Below are 19,356 nucleotides of genomic sequence, written 5' to 3' on the forward strand. Positions count from 1 at the left end.
GACGGTTGTTAAGCGCTTACCAGATTTGTCTTTCTGGATGGCCTTGTCTTCAAAGTATCGAAACATGACCTGGAACCTGTCAGGATCATTGGATCGCAACATCCTGAAAAATAAATATTACAAAGTTTCATGATTTGACTTAAATGATTAAAACACTTGAATGTTTACCAGACACATGAGTGTAAAGGAGCTGACCTCATGTATTCTAGTCTGTAGACTGACAACAGGTATGTGGACATGGCAAAGTCTAGCTTGTTAATGAGGGCAGAGACTTCAGGAGACGGGTCGAGAAGATTGCTGATGGTCGATCGCAGTTCGCTCAACTCAGCCTGGTGGACAGAGATGGAGATTTAAACATTATTCCTGTTGTAACTGGATTCCAAAGTATTTTTTAACTACCTCACTAGAAAAAAAGTCTGTATTTTGAACCCTGTACCGGCGTGACTGTATCATTCTTCAGGGCAGAGTTGTATTGCAGTTCGGAGCGAAGGGGTTCTCCACTGGGGAAGGTGAGAAGAGGAGATGTGGTGGCAATCTCACACACACCTTCATACCACTCCTCTGGCCAAAGCCCTGAAAAAACAAGTATATATCCAGTCATACATCCACATCCAGAAATACAGGGAGTCAGTGGACTGCAGTAACTGATAATACACTCTTCAGTATGTTTTTGGTTGTATTTGGGTTTTTTGGTTGGACTTAGGTTGATACATCTGTCAACATCCGTCCAAATCTTCCCATTTGGCATGATATACATTTCCAAAATGTTATTTAAGGTGTTTCATCACATCTGCACAGCTGAGTTACAAAACATCCACATTAAACAGGGATGGATTTGGGAAGCTATGGACTCAGTGAACAAACTCAGGGTACTTCTGGAAGTGTTCCTCTCCCCCTGATTTTAGGTGCTATCTGCACATGTGCAGAACCTTCTACTAAACACGTTGCAACTAAAATTAATTGCTCACCTGATCCTTCCACAGCAAAACCCATGACCACCGAGTACAACCAGAAGTCCCTGAAGAGCTTCTGGAGCCTGGGCTTGGCCTCTTTGATTGGTGGAAGTCGTCTGGTCAACTGTGAGTACGAATATAATGTAGATTAAAAAATGCATTACTCTAACTAACGCACTTTGTTAAAAAATGCCTTCAAATACATACATTAGCTTAAATATGTTTCGATATGCTGCTCATTGTATTAAATAAAGATATACAAATAACATGTAAATTAACAACTGCATAAAACTCCTACCAGACTACTAGCCCTTCACCAGTGAATTAGTATTGATTGTATTAGCTGAATTGTGAAGAGTTAAGGGTTTTAGTCAGTCACAGCACTTTTTGCTCTGTTTGATTTGGTCTATTTGTTCAGGAGAAGCCCACATCAAAGTTCAGTTCTGTATTCAATGCGTGCTCTTAGTCCCACAAACAGAAGCAACAGAGCACTTCCCAGCAGTGCACAGTAAAGGTAAGAGATTTACAGAAATAAACTGCTTTTATGGTAGTTTTAACCTAAAACCTTCGATACATCTTTGATAACTTTGATCCTACAGCGTTATTTAAACGGATATTTATCGAATCTTCTAAATGTTGATCAGATTATTAATTAGGCCAAACTAAATGTCTATTCCTTCTGCCTCAGACTTCAGCATGTGGGTCATCTCAGTCCTCTCTGTGGCCTGCCTGCTGGTCAGTCCGTCCCATGCTGAGATCAAAGAGCTCAGCTCTCACTTCGCTGACCCTGAACAGGTCCCCAGAGGCTTTGAGTCTGGGGGGGCAGTGGAGATTGAGGACATCCCCTTGGAGTTCCACAAAGAAAACACCGTCACTAATGACCTAGTTTTTGATGATTTTGAGGATGAAGATTATATTGATTTTGATAAGATCCTGGCAGCGGGTGATGACGACTATACGTGAGTACTAACACTTGAGGTGTAAAGAAATGAAGTAAAAACATGCTTTTTGTAGGCCTGACAGAGACAACTCTTATTATTAACTTGTAAATTGTCTGTTTTATACTTGATGATATTTTTCTGTCGTCATTGCTGTAAATATGTATATGTATGAAAGTGTATATAAACTTTTGAATTGTGTAGAATAAAATGTTCAACCATAACAAAATGATCAGTGACCTTTAAAGCAGCTACTGTTTAATTAAAAGGTCTTTTAAAACAAATATAGAGTTATTCTATCAGTGAATTTATGGATTACGAGTTTCTTTTATGTTTCAGTGAAGGGGATGAGATAGATGAGATCGCCACCCCCGCCCCGGACATCGACATCTTTGCTGAACCCTCCGACCCAAAGATCCGGCGGGCTAGACTCCTGCGGCTGTTCCACGCTCGCTCTCGCCTCCAACGCCTCAACATTGTTAACGCACATTTCGGTTTCAACCTCTATAGAAGTCTTCGTAATGACGTCAACCAGACCGACAACATCCTGCTCGCCCCTGCTGGTATCTCTGTTGCCATGGGGATGATGTCTTTAGGAGCAGGACCAGGAACCCAGGATCAGATTTACAAAGCTTTGGGATTCGCAGAGTTTGTCAATGCTAGCCATCACTACGACAACACAACAGTGCACAAGCTGTTCAGGAAGCTGACGCACAGGCTCTTCAGGAGGAACTTTGGCTACACGCTACGCTCCGTGAACGATGTCTACGTAAAGAAGGATGTCGCGGTGAAAGATAGTTTCCGCACAGAGACAAAGGCTTATTATTTTGCAGAGCCGCAGTCAGTGGATTTCAGGGACCAGGCCTTCCTGAAGAAGGCCAATCACCGCATCCAAAAGCTGACCAAAGGGCTGATCAAGGAAGGACTCAAGAGTGTGGACCCAAACATGGTGCTGATGCTGCTCAACTACCTGTACTTCAAAGGTGAGTCAACTGTCCATTAACTTCTTTAAGAGACAAACATAACATTTGTCTGGTTTCTTTGGTTATTCGTATCACAAAGTAAACATATGACTATTTGTTTGTATAATCAGGTACATGGGAACAGAAATTCCCCAAAGAAAGGACTCACTATCGCAACTTCCGAGTTAACGAAAAGACAAATGTTCGCGTGCCAATGATGACCAACAAGGGGAACTATCTTGCTGCTTCCGACCATGAACTAGAGTGCGACATCCTACAGGTGGGTGGCCTCACACTAAAAAAAATGTTTTACTTGGTGTTCGAATAGTGGACATTTCTTGATACAAACGCTACTGTGCAGCATAACAATGATGTAAACGTTCTTCTTCTCAGCTCCCCTACACAGGACAAATCAGCATGCTCATTGCCTTGCCTACGAAGATCACTGGCATGAGGACTTTGGAGCAGGAGATCTCTCCCACAGTTGTCGAAAAGTGGATCAAAAACATGACAAACAGGTCAGCAGCATTCTCCCGAACCGGATAGCTAAGAAAGCACAGTTCTTCTTTTTAGTTTAACGCTCGGTGAAAATGCTGAAAATGTTTGGACCTAGCGGACATTTAAAAACTAAACCATGAGGAAACTTGTTTATGCCTTCCTCCAGGACTCGAGAGGTGGTGTTACCTCGTTTTAAACTGGAGCAGAACTATGACTTGATTCCCAATTTGAAGGAGATGGGCCTCACTGACTTGTTCCAGGAGAGTGGAGATTTCTCTGGAATGACCTCTGAAAATATTTCCATGAACTGGGTGAGTAAGACTTAATCTTTCATGAGGCACACATCAAACTAAAATGTTGATGTTGTTGTGGGCAATGCAAACTCTTTCCAAAATAATGGATATTTCCTGGTCTCCCCCCCAGCTGAAGCACCAGGGAACCATCACTGTGAACGAAGAGGGGACTGAGGCTGCTGCTCTGACCCAGGTGGGCTTCATGCCCCTCTCCTCTCAGATCCGCTTCATTGTGGACCGTCCCTTCCTCTTCCTGATCTACGAACATCGCACAGACTGCCTTGTGTTCATGGGTCGGGTCGTCAACCCTTCACAGAACTAAACTTTACCCAAAAGTATAATATATAAATGGCTAAAATATACCAGACAATGTCAATGTTTGGTCAGAACACCCATCCTAAACACTATGATATAATACAACCCTATAATAGCTGGGGTGTTGTTTTGTTTAATAATTACTTCTATTAGTTTGGTACATGTAACATCAAGTCATTCTTTTTTCAAATTCTGTGTTGTGATCCTGTTGGAGTGACTCAACAGTTATTTGTTTTCTCTCTGTTAATGTTTTATCTTGTTCAATGAGGTAAGAGGAGAAATGTGCTAAAAAGAGATGACATTGTATGACTGTCATTACCCTAATGCCGAACTGTAATAATTGCAGAAAGACAAAATAAAAAAACAGTAAAGGGGTAATAAACTAATATATAAATGTACTAGATAGGTATGTCTATGAAAATAAGAGAAGGAGTATTTTTTTCTATATACATAAAAATATATATTTAATACAATAGCAATTTCATATAACTTACCTCATGTAATGACCGGTTAATAGTAAGAAAGCATAGTTCTAATAACCTCCGGCAGTGAACTCGTGACACAGATATTTGTACAGGAGCTAACAGGGTAAATATTTGTCGATAGAGGTAATTGCTCACTAAACAATTGGATTTGCCTGAAGCTCTCGCATGCTGTAGATGATTTAACTGTGCTCTGGGTGGGTATTACAACACAAATGCTCGTTTTAAATGGATGGAAATTGTCTCCAAAGGTGCAGCAGTTTTTATAGAAATCACACACTCACCACAGCAATCACTGGAATGAGGACTCCCAGATTTCCAGCACTACTTGATGCCTGAGGGAGACAAAGAGGGATTAGCAATCTACCAACATTGCTGCTATCAACTTCCTGTTGTGTTTAGACGTTAGATGTATTTAGGCACTTACTTTCAGCGCTGGCCCCTTGTCTGAGGCCCTCTCACTGGCTCTCTTTCCTTCCAGGCCTAGTTGAACAAACAGCTCTAAAAGGTTCACCATCAGCTCATCCACCAGTTGCTCCCCCTGCAGGTTGGCTGCGATGTTGGCCAGAGCATTTATCACTGCCAGAGAGCAGTGCCTTGGGGGCAAAACACAGGATAGATGAGGGGACAGTTTAACAAAGTAAATGTAGACACAAACCAAATGATATTGTTCTATATCAAATGTGCTCTAAAGATTATAGCAGAACAGATGATGTATCAGAAATGTAGGAGAATATGCTCTTATAATCTACTTCAATTAAGTAGCAGTGGCAAAGATGAACAAAGCTGGAACAGCTGGTAGACCTGTAGCCGTGGTCTCTGTAGTCTTTGGTAGAGGAGTAGACCACTGAGCTGGCCTTCACACTGATCTGCTGGAACAGGTTCCACCCCTCCTGGTAGATGTATTGCTACAGGACAGACCAACAGACATTAGAGTAAAACTGTGAAGGCAAGAAATTGAAAGAAAATGTGTTTGTTAGCTTATAAAAACATTTTTTAAATCCAATAATTTTAGGGATCCTCCAAAACTGACTCAAATAACTGGATTGGAATCGATGACAATGGGGCTGATTTAAAACGATGTTCTTATTTTACAAGTAGTATATGATATACTGAAATGTTTATGTCTTGCTTTGAAGATTCTTACCAGGTGTACAATTGAACATTTGAAAAATAAATAAAAACTCAAGAAATGTATATCAATGTATTTGTTACATTATAATAATACAAAGTAAGGAAAGCAATGTTTAAGTCAAGCCATGTTGTTTTACACAAAAAATAATGATCCCAGTCAAGTCCACACAGTGAGGCATACAGCTTAACAATGAAACACTGTATACATTATATACATATACATTATATGTATTGGCTGATTCCCAGAGCCCAGATATATATATCACGACTGAAGAGGTTGGATCGGTCTGTTGGCTACCAAATTATTAGCAAGTGTAGGCATTCTGAAAGTTGTCAGTATCTGCTGCATGAAGTCAGACCCTTTTCCAGTCCTTTGTTAACTGTTGTCTATTGCACTTTGGGTCCTCCGCCGTCAACCCCCCCCCCATAACAGAACACTGGAACCTATTATTAATGCACAATGCACTGAGCAAGGAAACAGCAGCCGTCAGATTCCTAGTAATTGTGGCATGCCAGCCTCTCTGGGTTAAGAAACAAGGGTAGCATTGCTTCTTTTAGGCAACTGTAATTAACATGTCAATCTCACACAAATAACTGCATTTCCCCTCCAACTATAACAGGGGTTTACACATTTAAATATTTCCATGTTGGTTACATTTTGCCCTTTTCAGCCAAAACACATTCAATAATGGAGGCAAAATTCTCTAAAAATGTGTCATTAATTGTATCTTTGAACTCACATTTCCTGTAATGACCATGCAGCCCAGCTGGTCGATGATGAGTACATCCAGCTGGGATGGAGGCTGGCATAACTTCTGTTGAAGGATTTGTAGGATGTGCTCCATGACTTTAGGAGTGTCTCTCAGAGCCACTGCAATGTGACCCAGTGCTCGAATAGTGTGATCTGGGATCAAATGGGCATCCCTGGCAGAAAGACAAGTTTTATTTTTACAGCAGCTGTGGTGTCAAGGATTTCAAAATCTCCACTGATATAAAAAGGCACAATGGAGCTATTTTTATTTCAACCAATGGTGTTGCTCACTTGTCGTTCTCCTGTGAGATGTACAGTCGGTTAGACAAACTAGCCAGAAAAGCCTCCACTATCACATTATCCATGGTCAGGCCAGCTTTCAGACATCTTAGAGAAGAAATGGAACAGGGATTAAAAAGATGAGCAATTTGTGTAAATAAACACACCATAAAATCGTATTTTATTATCATAGCGAGTGTTTGTGTCTGACCTGCATATGTTGTCAATGGAAATGTCTCTGAGCTGCTCGTACATTGACGGCTGATCTTTCCTGTTTGACAGCAGGTTGAAGGTAGACTGAAAGTGCTCATTGGTCACATTTATCCTGATATCTCCTGTGGCTTAAAAAGTAAGAACAACACAAATCCAGAAACATCAACAAACAGAGCATTAAAACAAGCTATTTGGAACCTTTTACGATTTAAAACATTGCATAAAACATTAACCTGCACAGAAAATAAAAAGGCTAATTGTAGAAACAAACTGGGCATGACATATTTAATAATCTAACAAATGATCAACTACTTGATGATAAAGCAGCAGACTGTGAAAATCCTGGAATGCATTTCCGGTTGTCTGTAATTATAGCAGCTCATCAATGAACTCTCTGTTAAGATCAATAGTAGATGAGGGCTGAATGTACAATGACGCTGTTATTGACATAGATGTGTCACTGTGTCATCAGCTACAACAGTCCTGTTCACTTTTGGCTCTGATCATGTGTGCTGTATTAAGGATTAGGAGGTTTATGCTGGATATATCTTCGATACATTCAATTTTTTAAGAAGGTAAATGTTATTTAAATGGTGAAATCTACATGCTGGTGAAAGGTAATTATCAAATTCCAAAACTACAGCCGCTGTGTAGCCAGTTATAGGCTTACTCCTGAGTTTCAAACAGGAGTGACTGGTTTACCCCAAATAGTAAATAAATATCTGTACCCGTGTTGTACTGACTGTGATACTTATAGAGCTTTATAAGAACAGGGGATGGAACCACCAGGAAATCCCTGAGAGTGGTTGTGGCAGAGTGAGCAACTACTGGAAACCTCTCACACAGACGACCCAGACCCTAAAACAGAGGGAGAGGCAAGTGGAAAAAAGAAAAATGAATACTCAAAAAAGAAAGAAAAAAACATACGATATGCAAGACAACTCTGTGTCAGTTTCATACCAGGCAATCGTGTGATTTAGCCCACTTATTCACCAGGATAACGGATATTAAATATTTTCTTTTCTTTTAGTCAAGTAACTTTGGAAACAAAAATTATGAACTAGTATATGTAACAGTTAACGTATTTGTATACCTGTAGGCAACAGATGAGCAGTGGCATGTGAGCGATGATGACTTTACTGGATGTTTTCGACTGCAGCTTCTCTGATAGTTTGGTGCACAGATTCTCAGCGCCTTGATAAAAAAAGGAACCAGGAAAGACAATGGATGTAACCAGGATAAATAAACACAATCCAGTATCTGATCATGACATCTGAACACAATGCTAGGCTCAGGCTCTGCTACAATTACCTTGCTCATCTTTGACTGCCCACACCATGAGGTCTACGCAGGCAGCGTTGGCTTGGCAACGGAGCTTGAGGGGGCTCTGTTCCACCGTCACGCCGACCGCATCATGGAGCACCCGCTGCAGCTCCGACTGACTGCTGCTGAACTGTTCCAGTACAAAGTCATGCACCTGCCGTACGAATGCTGGCTGCAGGTCTGAGAAACATGAAGAGAAATGTAGGTCCTCATTTGATAAGCCACAGTAAACCACCTGATCCTGACTGTGTGTCTTGAGAACAAATAAGCTATTTATGATGCTTTACCTTTCATGTAGTATAGTGTGTCCCGCAGCATTTTGAACACGCACACATAGAGAGTGTCACTGAAGGTTTTGTAATAGAGGTTGATTCCAGGATTAGACTTAACAACAAACAGAAAAGAAAATTACATATAAGATAATTTAACTGGCAGCAATTTAACTTTAAAAATCAGCATTTACAATGTTTGTTAAAATAGTTACCTCTGTAACTTCAGCCATAGTGTCGTTGAGAGCATTCAAAAACGAGTCAGAAACAAACTTCTTCACCTGTAAATCGACAACATACACAACAACAGATAAAGATGCAATATTCTGTATGTATACCAGATGAGAGACAACAGCTGCAGTATCTTGGTAAACGGGGAGTGGGCTACTGTACCATTGCCAGGAGCTGTCGGAGCAGTTCAATGGGCACCTCCACCTCACTTTCAGCTCCCATGTAGAGAGGAGACACTGAGAAACTGGAGCTTACTGTTGAGAAATAGACGTCAGGATCTACTGTGCTGCTTTCTGGGAGGTAAGCACCTGAAATGGAAGAGCCCACAGTAAAAACAATCCTGAAGGCATAATATGTCTTAGCAAGGAATTCAAATTACGCAAGTACCTCATTGTTACATAGTGTGTATTGCTCACAATAATAAGCCACGGTTAGTTGACAAAATCTAGGTTTACATTGGCAAACACAATCTTAAAAAATAAGCTCTTGTTTTTTGGCTTTTACCTTCAAAGTAATGGGGGCCAGGGGTTGTAGGAGAGCAGGGTGAGTGGCCTCCTGAATCTTTACAGGCCTATGAGACAGCACATAATAGGACATTTCTTTAAACACTAAATGACAATCACAAAGTCATCAAAAGTGCATTTTTGTCATTCAAACACACACCAGTGCTGACGGATCGAGGGTGGTCCCTGTGCATCTGCGCAAAGTGTCATTCTGGTACACCGTAAGCAGTGAGGATGGCATGATAGAGCGAAAATCATTGAAGGATCTGCGCCGCACTCCCTCAGTTTCCTCTGCGACGCAGGGGGCCTGAGGCGAATCTTTGGGGAACAGCTTGGACAACAAGGATTCTTCTGTGTAGCTGTAGCGGCCAAATGCCCGAGTCATGCCGAGCAGGCCTGGGACAATATATCTGCACAAATAGACTGGAGACAAAAAGAGAGCATTTTGTTTTGAAGGACATTTGTAATGGCATTGTGTGTAAGTGTGTGTGTGCGTGTGTGTGTACCTTGGTCGTGGTTATCAGGTGTTTGGCACATGTCCTGCAATGACTGCATGACCTCCATTAAAGTGTTCAGGATCTGAAGGGGAAACAATAACTTAGCACTTCACTGCAATGCGGCCTAACCTTAGAATGAGTTATTATTATCAGCAATTTTTAGGCTGACCTCTTGTCGAGACTCTGGGTCCCTCTGAGCCACATCTGCCAAAAGAGTCACTAGACAGAAGCTGAAGTTTTCTGCAACCGGCAGAAATTCTGAAGAGCAGAGAACAACAGAAACACAAATCATTCTGTTAAATGTCACCTACTGTATGTGTGCAGCAAGATATTGCAATTTATAAAGACATTGGATGTAAATACTATCTAATTATGTCTAATTATTTAGCTAGTACTGGACATTTGTCAGAATAATTACACATATTACATTACAATACATTATAGGTTCAATGATAGATTAAGTTTATAGAAGCTATCTAAAACAAAAGGCCCCACTATAAGAGGATTGTACTCACCCTTTCCTTTCTTTCCCGAGCTCTCTTCGATCCATTGGACCCGTGGTAGCCCTCTCAGTAGGCTCAGCAAGTAGGAAACAAGTATGTCTTTGTGCTGTCAGAGTGAAGCAGAACATTACACACCACAAACCACTGCACTTGTTGGCACAGAGCAGCACTTTAGTTTGCCTTAATTGCACTGATAAATCAAAAATACTGTATATGGAGCCTTGTTAAGTCCGACTACAACCAGATCTGAGTGAAAGAAAATGTCAAATAACACTCTAATGTCAAAAAGTGAACTTACCATCTCTATCTAATGAGAGGGCAGTAAAGTGTGATGAGGTTAGAGGCTTACATGGGCAGTGCATGTCTAATTGCCAGTTTAATCGGATTATGGAAATAAGCTTATTATGGTGATATAGGTGTAGTCCTGCTGAGAGGCTGAAAAAGCAGAGTCATACAACTAAAATGAAACTAATTATTTCTAGATATAACAGGTTATGGCATCGATTTGTAATAAACTATGGATAACTTTTGGACTTTAAACCATAAGATCAATTTGTTGTCATGAGTCTAACGATGACATTTTAGGAGATGTTGATATCTACCCTCTGTGTTAAAAAAAGCTCAACAACATCACAATCTTTTCGCTGATCACCACCCACCTGTAAGCCAGATTCCACCAGAAACACAGCCAACGCAATAACAGCATCTCTGCGACGCACATCTAGAGTGAACACACCACGGACTTCCACAGGACACATGCATTGTAGCTTCTGGACCTGAAAGAGCAAAACAAATTATAATCTTGATAAGACTTAAGATAAATCTAAAGTAATTGTCAGGTAGAGCAGTGTTGAATTTGAGGGTATGTTTGAGAGTGACTGCATGTTTAAAATAAAGTTTGGATTTTTGCAAAAAAATACAACAGGAATATCAGGAAACTGCACCACTGATTTTGCACATTACAAAACATTTACGTACACTGGTCTTGGCTTACATAGAGAACATACCATTCTGTCTTTATTATTTGTATATTGTTTTCTAGTGTCTGTTTTGCTTCTACCTTATCAGTCTACATTCCTCCAGGGGATAAAGTTTAAAGTTTAGGCTACAATAAATAACGTTTAGACGACTGCATGTTACTATCAAGGTGGTAACCATAAGCTACTATGTATCTGCTTACTATATCAATATGTATGCTGTTCACAGGGCCGGCCCTTGGCACTGGCGATCGAGGCGGTCGCCTAGGGCGCCAAATCTGGAGGGGCGCTGAGCTGGGAGCTACACTTTTTTATTTTTTTTGTATTCTGCCTAATTTTCTGCCCTTGATGTAATACATTTACATTAATAATTGAATAAAAGTAAACACCCTTTGCACCCCGGGCCGGCAACATTTTGCATTTGCCCTGTACGATGGGCGCTGTAAGGGATGAAAGTAGGGGATGTTGACTTATCAGGCGCCCGCAGCTCACAGCCAAAGTGAGAGAGAGCCTCCGAGCGAGCAAGAGAGAGAGAGACAGGGCGCGCATCGGTACCGCGGATTGTTGTTGGATTGAGGCTGATAACTACAGCTCAATGAGGTAAAGGACTCTGAGTGTTTAGATAGTTCACTTTAGTCTAAGTTATCTCAGTGGGTCTCAAACGGTTTGTTCACAATTTATGCAAACAAATATTTCCAAGGCACTCCTTTATAATTATTGGGATAAATAACAACAGGTTTGAAATCATTCCAATGTATACTATAGGACAGTAACCAAAAATATCGTTTAAAACTGGAGATATTTAAAAAAAATGCATAAATAAATGTTAACTAGGTAAAATAAGATACAAATGAACAACACAAATAAAATACGTTACATTTATTTGTTATTGGTGATGTTCACATACTTATTTGATTATTAAAATGTAAACCGATCTTTTTCATATGGATGTTTTAGTTGTACCCCCTAAATAGTCTCTAGTAATTCTGCTCAAAGTGCACCAGATTGAAGCATTTTGCTTTAAAATGTTGAAAAAATCTTTACGGGGGGCATACCCCGGACCCCCCCCGAGAGGATGTGACGTCCACCCCCCAATTAAAACATGTTCATACAATAATGAATACATTTGAAACCTTCTTTATGTATATAACCAACGTGTCAATACGTTTCAGTTGTTGTAGTGTATTGGTCTTTTGTAGACATTTTTCATTTATTCTATTGTGTATTGCTAGGAGGGGGGGGGGGGCACCAAATCATAATCTCGCCTAGGGCACCAAAATGTCTAGGGCCGGCCCTGGCTGTTCATATTTCACATAGAGGGAATTTTAAAAATGTAATTTAGTGCAAGAGAGTCACTTCACTATGCCTAAATACTGACCATTGTCAAACCCAGCTCTTTTTCACAAATATTTCTGTATTGAAATAAAACCGTTACATATTGACCTGACCATCCCTGCAACAGGTTGGCATCTATGGTATGGTATGTCGTGTTAACAGGCGCCCTGTGATTTTTCTTTAGCAACCTGTTTGACTGCATTGCTGATCCAGCCTGACTGCTCTGTCTGATGCAGCAGCCGCCACACAAGCAGCGACGCCACTTTCTTCTGCCTTCATCTTTTCTTCTTTTTATATGGAAAAACATCTACCAGGATTCAGAACTACATGAGTACACACCTGTCAAAAAAGCGTGACTGTCACGACTATGATCAAAATAAACCGCCGCCTGTGCGGAAGCTGAGCTGCACCCAAAACACACTGTTGCTCAACGCCTCTCTCTAACGTTCATTTTAACAAATGTTTTTTTTGGCTAACTGGATGTTCTCCTTCCTCACCTTTTCAACCGGTGCAGGACGTTGGGCAGCCAAAGAACGGGCAAGCGACAGGACTGTGTTGAAGTAAAATCCTCTCGTACCGCCTCCCATTACAGACATGTTTACCCATACATCCAGCGAGGGAGATCCAGCGATGAGGAAACGGGCGAACAGCGGCAGCTACAGAGCCGCAGTACGGCAACTCAGCACGGACAATCTAAACGAGAGCATGCAGATGTCATTTGATTCACAAAACAAATACTATATTAATAGGATGAAAGTCAAACTTAATACATTGTTTTCATATAGGGTCATAATTAAAGGTTTTTCGGTAAAAAATAAAAAAGTACTTCGGTGTCACTGCGTTTTTGTTGCGCATGATAGTAGTTGGACGCTGGTTGGACAGTGCGTCGGTACACGTGACCGGAAATATTCTGCTGTTAACAGTCAGCTGATAAGGAAACAACAACGTCTACAGGGTTTGTCTCTTAATAACTCCATCCTATAAATACATAAACTTTTCTATGTTTATATAAGCCATCATTTATTCTACGACAAGAAAACCTTAATGTCGGTTTGTGTATTTAGCCTGCAATCTTTGTTAATTAACATTAGCAGTTAGCTATCAGTTGGCTAGCAACCGTACACCCCTTAGCTAAGGTTAGCATTATAACTTGGATTATTACTATCTGTAGTATTATGTCTTATTAGGTGTTTAGCAGGTAACTGTGGGAAACATCTTGAGATATTCCTAAAAATGTATTTTATCGTCTTGAACGTATGCCTAACTGAAGCGAAAAAATTAATTAATTTACCCTAAAGTTAGGATAGCATTTTTCAAAGCAACATGTATACCGATCCGCAAAACAAATGTTAATCAGTATAACGAAGCAAGCATATCAAAACATTATTGTCGGAATTGCATTGCTCTATATTCTATATATCAATCTATTAATTGACTAACGTTAGCTGAACATATTATACTAATCGTCAAAGGCAAAAGGAATGCAAGCTATCGGAGCCTAGCATGAAAGTAAATGGTATCATACTTCATTGATTAGTGTCCCCACTGCCATTTGAATATAGATGAGCAACAATTGAAATGTGTGAAGTAGTATTCAGTGTTACTGTTTTTATCAACATAGTTAATTTAATGTATTATTCAAACTGAAACCTGTTGATTTAATGTTACAATAATAATCATAATAACTGTTATTTATATAGCACCTTTCATGCTTGACGCATGACAGGAAATGACAATAAAAAGTGAGGAACAAGGTTTAAACAAACAGAAAGAGTTATATAACTGAACCATAAAACATGAACAGTGATACTACTAAAAATTACAATTGCCCCAAATTAAAAAGATAGGTCTTTAATTTACTTACAAATTACAATGGAGGTTGCTGTTCTAATATCCAATGGAAGGCTGTATATAAAATATTCACTGTTCTCACTTTAAATGGTTCCCACAATATTGTGATTTCACAGAAAATAATCTGTTGAGTGTGAAAGTGAATTATTGACCTCAGTAATGGTTGTAAATGGTTGGTGGTGAGATATAAAGCTCTGTACATTTCCAATAGACCTTGAATTAATGTATCTAACACTGTGTATCTGCTCCACAGATGGCCTACCCTAAAACCCACAACCCGTTTGAAGATGATGACGATGAGGCTGACTTTAGGCCTAAAAGAAGGGAGTTTGATGACGAGTCCAGTGACAGTGAATTGACTGATGCAGAGAGGAGACAGAGGTACCTCCAGCAGGAAGTGATGCATACAGCTCAGTCTGCCGTGGACAGCAGTCACCGTTCCGTTAGCCTCATCTATGAATCGGAGAAGATGGGTGTGGAAACTGCTGAAGTATGTTAAACTAATCAAACTTACAATGACAGACGGCCAGTGAATTATATTGTCTTAGAAAGACGATGACAACATATATTGTACAATATCTTTCTCTTTCTTTCTTTCTCTCTCTCTTTCTGTCTCTACCTCTCTGTCTTTGTCTCTGTAGGAGCTGATGCGACAGGGGGAAGTTCTGAAGAGGGCCGACAAGATGATGGACAACATGGATCAGGACCTTAAGACCAGCCAGAAGCACATCAACGGTATACAAAGTGTGTGGGGCGGCCTTGTTAATTACTTCAAGGGCAAGCCAGAGACAAAGCCACCACCACCTGAAGAACCAAAGGCCTACCTGGCCCACGACAGGTAACATTCAGTCCTATAATATAAAAAATGTTTTGACATATTAATGTGGTGATAACCAGATGTGAAAAGAGTTGAGAAACGCAGTGATAATGCAGAATACAAGACAAGATGTTATCTGGTATTTCATCTTCTGAACTTGTTTGGCCTTCTCTAAATGAATGGAATACTTCATCTATCAACACATCTCTCTTATCACCAACCCACAGTCAGTTTGGTTAGTTAGCTTACTGACGTAAATATACTAATTAAAAAAAAAACTCAACCTTCAAACATTGTTCCATATTCAATACAATTATGTGAATAAATAATCAAGAATGCTTAACTTTAAATATATTACATTTCAGGGTAATTTGCTACATAAATAAGAATCTTAGGTTTCTAAAAACAGCAAAGTAAGATCATTTATTTATGGCCAAAATTGACTCGCATGTCATGAGTCTTAGGACTTAAAAGTGAGTGTCCTTTATTCCGTACACCAGTGCAACATATTTTGAGGTACTGTACAATCCAATCTTCCTAATGCAATACAATATAGATTTCAATAATGTGTGATGACAGGTGGAACCTCAAATGCAAATCAATGTATGGTCAGCAATTTGTATACCATGGATAAAGAGTTCTCATTTTAATTGTACCGTCTTAATCCGCTACTGAACTTGGCATGTATCCTTTTTATTCATCTTCCAAGTCAATTCTGATATAATCTGTCAATTTCATTACTTGTTCAAGGTGAGAGATACATTTAATAGGGCTTCAATATTGAGCAGTCCTGAGGCTTACTGCTCAAATATACTTTGTTTGTCCTTTGCTCTCTCCTAAATCACTACGTTTAATCCAATCTAAATTTAAAAGGAATGAGCAGTATCTTCTGATCCAAACCTTTTTATTTTAACCACAACCCAGAGTGTAAAACAAAGTCTGATAAACCAGACACTTTTAGATATGTATGTTTAATAGGTATTTGTTGATCCACTAACACAACAGCAGGTACATGTCTTCACTGCACAGTAAAAATCACTAATAAGTATTTAGGATTTATTGAGCAAATTGGAGAGCATTATTTAACAACAAAACCTTCATAACAACGACCCAGAATTAGTGTTTTTGTAATGCTACCATAACAGATGTGCAAAGCCATTCGCAGCTTCTTGCCATTGACATTGCTGAACCATGTTTCTCTGACTGTCAGATTGCAGAATGCCCTGTCGAGCAGCAGAGAAACTGAAGAGAAGTACCAAGCCAGCCACCCTAATCTGAGAAAGCTGGAAACAGGAGGTAAGAGTTGGCCCAAGAAAATCAGAATGGCGTAGCTTTATCACAAACTGGCTTCCACTGTCTCTAATTTCTATGTTCCAGCATTTGGAGCTTCTGCATCAACAGGTGACAGCTCATCAAGGCAGAATGGATACTCTCAGAACCAACACCTCAAACAGGCTCACCTGACCCTCGACAATAATTTAGGTGAAACTTGTTGGTTTTGTTCCCTTGTATTTATTCCTAGATAATGATGTACAGTTGAGAGTATTTTGATAATGTAAAACCTTACATTTAGCATAAGTTTCCATTACAATGAAACGTGTTATTCTTAAGTATAACCATCAATTATTATTCAGTGTCCTGTATAATCAAAGTTAGGTGTGAAAGTGTTTCCTGCTAAACCACATTTTATCTAATGTCCGCTGTCCTTTCTGAATGACCTAGATGAGATGTGCGGTGGCTTGAGTAGACTGAAGAGCCTCGGACTTGGGCTCCAGGCTGAGATTAATGACCAGGACGACTCCATTGATTCTCTGATGAATAAAGTGGACAAGATGGATCTAAAAATCCAAAACACGAACCAACAGATTAAAAACCTCAAATAAAGCAAACATTTTGAATGAGTTTACAGAAACAAAAGAAGGCAACATGTCATCCTTTCACTTGGCTCTCCATCCTCGCCTATGTTCAGTACACTAAAGTGTGCTTTTAATGCTGGTTTAAGACATTTTAATTTTGTTCTTGAATGACTGAATTGTCATTTCTGAATATTCAGTTCAATGTCAGATTTGTCTATGAATTCCTTATTTTCAGTTTTTTACCGACATGATGATATAGTCAAATATGTGATTAGTTAACTTGTTTGCTTTTCCTTCCCCTGCTTTATCAAGCTCCCGGGTGGTCAGAGTTGGATTAGATTTGATATATCGCCATTTGCCAAAGACTTATAATTGGCTACTTGTTTTCTTATCAACAGATGGTTTGACAAATAATGATAGATTTTTTGTATATTCATTATATCTTATACATCATATGTCTATAACTGGAATGTTCTGTATGTAAGGTTAAAATGTCAGCGCTAACTTCCTGGAGTTACCTCCACCAAACACTTTGAACGGTCAGATCACTTATGCCTTAAGCACAAAATGTACGTACAGTATGTACTGACTTTTGGTTTGCCACATGCCTTCGTCTCCATTGTTACAGCTTACCGTCTGACACTTAGTTTGATTATTAGAAGATTTAGTTTAAATTTCTTTCATGTTCTTCCCTGCTTCGCCTAGCTTGTTTATTTTTGCTAAATTGTATTGAATTCTACACAATGTGATTGAGTGAGTTTTGAACAGCGTAAACAATATGAAGCTGTGAATATAAAAACTCAAAACTATAGGAATTAATAATCACTATGTATGTTACCTTGGATACATGATTTATAAAGTACACTAATCAATTATTTCACAAGGTAATTCTGTTAAAACGAAATGACCATTTGTGGTCAAAATGTTTGAACTTTTCATTTAATATCATGTATTCAAACTAAAACCATATACCCAATAAAACATTTCTAAGCACATTAACACAGTAACATGTCCTGTGTTTTATAAATTGTGTTTCTGGTCAAGTAGAGCAGTAAGTCAATAGCAACACAAGGTGGTGCCATATTTCCAGGGTGGAATTTATGAGCTCCTCCAGAAAGATACCACTAATGACTGCTTGAACATTTTCATTCATTGTAATGTAAGGTGTTTTTAAATGACAGGGGTTCATAGCTGACATTTTATAGTGCAATTATACGTATAACTACGGAAGAGGATTAGGGCCACAACAATTATTTGGGGATTTTTTTCCCTCAGAATTCTGACTTTAATCTCAGAATTCTCCCAAAAGAAAGAATTTACACATCCCGAAAAAATATGTTTCATTTGGCCCTAATCCTCTTCCGTATATAACTAGCTAAACATCACTCAAATATGTCCCAACAATTCTATCCCCAAAGTTCCCTTCAAAACAGACAAAAACTATCAAGTAAATAAAATAAGATGGAACATTATTAATCCCTGTGGGGAAATTCAGGAGTTTAAGCAGCAACAGAGTGAGAGCGAAAGTACAGTACAGATGCACTGTAGATTAATACAATTAAAGATAAAGTTAACATTACAATTATATACAGGTAAGTAGCTGTTAAAAAACAAGAATTAATTTAATGAACATATACATTTGAGTCCGGATTGTTAAATATATTTACATGGATGTGTGCAGGTCAAAGTTTTTGTATGTGTCACATTGTTAACCCCTTGTTGTGCAGCCTGATGGCTACATACACAAAGGACTGTCCCAGGCGCTTGGTGCCATGCCGAGGAGGGATGAGTCTGTGGCTGAACGTACTCCTCATCCTCACTAGCTCTGCATGGAGGGGGGTGGGAGGGGTTCTCCAGGATACTGTCCAGCTTTCTCCTCGTCCTCCCCTCTGCCACCTCCTCAAGAGTGTACAGTTGTACTCCAACTACAGAGCTAGTCTTCCTTACGAGCTTGTTAAATAATGTTTAGCATATAAGCAAAGAAGCTCATATTTTACTGCAAATACAATACACCAATCTTTAAAAACAAGACATTGATAATTGTTTTATCAGTATGATCATCATGGGATGTGTGTGTGTGTGTGTGTGTGTGTGTGTGTGTGTGTGTGTGTGTGTGTGTGTGTGTGTGTGTGTGTGTGTGTGTGTGTGTGTGTGTGTGTGTGTGTGTGTGTGTGTGTGTGTGTGTGTGTGTGCGTGTGTGTGTTTACTGCAGTATTGGGTATTGGGTAGCAGCTGTGTTGCTGTGTGTAGCTCTGGTCCTGTCCAGGCGTCCATTCATTATCATTCCTGTGTTGAACCAGCTGCTCTTACACTGGCAACAAGCCTTCATTAGGATGACTCTAATTACAGTACACACTTCAAAAAATCACATACATG

General features: G+C 39.5%; 3 protein-coding genes across 7 annotated transcripts in view; 2 read left to right on the plus strand and 1 right to left on the minus strand.

Moving 5' to 3' along the window:
• The window catches only part of pi4kab (phosphatidylinositol 4-kinase, catalytic, alpha b), a 28,990-nt gene extending 15,798 nt beyond the window's left edge, over positions 1-13,192 (minus strand). Inside the window, exons 1-23 of one of the 5 annotated variants that reach the window (XM_034237276.1) lie at positions 12,954-13,192; positions 10,804-10,920; positions 10,157-10,250; positions 9,811-9,899; positions 9,651-9,723; positions 9,305-9,567; positions 9,146-9,212; positions 8,804-8,895; positions 8,626-8,691; positions 8,429-8,525; positions 8,130-8,321; positions 7,912-8,012; positions 7,547-7,676; positions 6,817-6,946; positions 6,618-6,713; positions 6,316-6,499; positions 5,246-5,349; positions 4,869-5,037; positions 4,726-4,776; positions 969-1,077; positions 437-573; positions 196-329; positions 21-103 (exon numbers count right to left, since the gene is read on the minus strand). In XM_034237276.1, coding sequence (XP_034093167.1) covers positions 21-103; positions 196-329; positions 437-573; positions 969-1,077; positions 4,726-4,776; positions 4,869-5,037; positions 5,246-5,349; positions 6,316-6,499; positions 6,618-6,713; positions 6,817-6,946; positions 7,547-7,676; positions 7,912-8,012; positions 8,130-8,321; positions 8,429-8,525; positions 8,626-8,691; positions 8,804-8,895; positions 9,146-9,212; positions 9,305-9,567; positions 9,651-9,723; positions 9,811-9,899; positions 10,157-10,250; positions 10,804-10,920; positions 12,954-13,052 — 2,677 coding nt within the window. In that variant the 5' untranslated portion in view covers positions 13,053-13,192. Of the gene's footprint in view, positions 1-20; positions 104-195; positions 330-436; positions 574-968; positions 1,078-4,725; positions 4,777-4,868; positions 5,038-5,245; positions 5,350-6,315; positions 6,500-6,617; positions 6,714-6,816; positions 6,947-7,546; positions 7,677-7,911; positions 8,013-8,129; positions 8,322-8,428; positions 8,526-8,625; positions 8,692-8,803; positions 8,950-9,145; positions 9,213-9,304; positions 9,568-9,650; positions 9,724-9,810; positions 9,900-10,156; positions 10,251-10,803; positions 10,921-12,953 lie in introns of all 5 variants that reach the window. The other 4 variants (XM_034237267.1, XM_034237251.1, XM_034237243.1 and 1 more) reach the window with 4 other exon arrangements.
• Positions 1,372-4,357, plus strand: serpind1 (serpin peptidase inhibitor, clade D (heparin cofactor), member 1). Its single transcript, XM_034237285.1, has 7 exons — positions 1,372-1,467; positions 1,642-1,912; positions 2,231-2,874; positions 2,985-3,133; positions 3,247-3,371; positions 3,518-3,662; positions 3,775-4,357. The coding sequence occupies exons 2-7, from the start codon at positions 1,650-1,652 to the stop codon at positions 3,964-3,966; spliced, it is 1,518 nt and encodes a 505-aa protein (XP_034093176.1). The 5' UTR covers positions 1,372-1,467; positions 1,642-1,649; the 3' UTR covers positions 3,967-4,357.
• snap29 (synaptosome associated protein 29) lies at positions 13,189-17,979 on the plus strand. The gene is made up of 6 exons (XM_034237286.1): positions 13,189-13,411; positions 14,561-14,797; positions 14,949-15,145; positions 16,335-16,420; positions 16,502-16,606; positions 16,847-17,979. Exons 2-6 carry the CDS (start codon positions 14,561-14,563, stop codon positions 17,005-17,007), a joined length of 786 nt encoding a protein of 261 aa, XP_034093177.1. The 5' UTR covers positions 13,189-13,411; the 3' UTR covers positions 17,008-17,979.
• Positions 17,980-19,356: the final 1,377 nt, after the last annotated feature.

The sequence above is a fragment of the Gymnodraco acuticeps genome, unplaced genomic scaffold, assembly GCF_902827175.1.
Source record: "Gymnodraco acuticeps unplaced genomic scaffold, fGymAcu1.1, whole genome shotgun sequence".
NCBI classification, from domain to species: Eukaryota; Metazoa; Chordata; class Actinopteri; order Perciformes; family Bathydraconidae; genus Gymnodraco; species Gymnodraco acuticeps.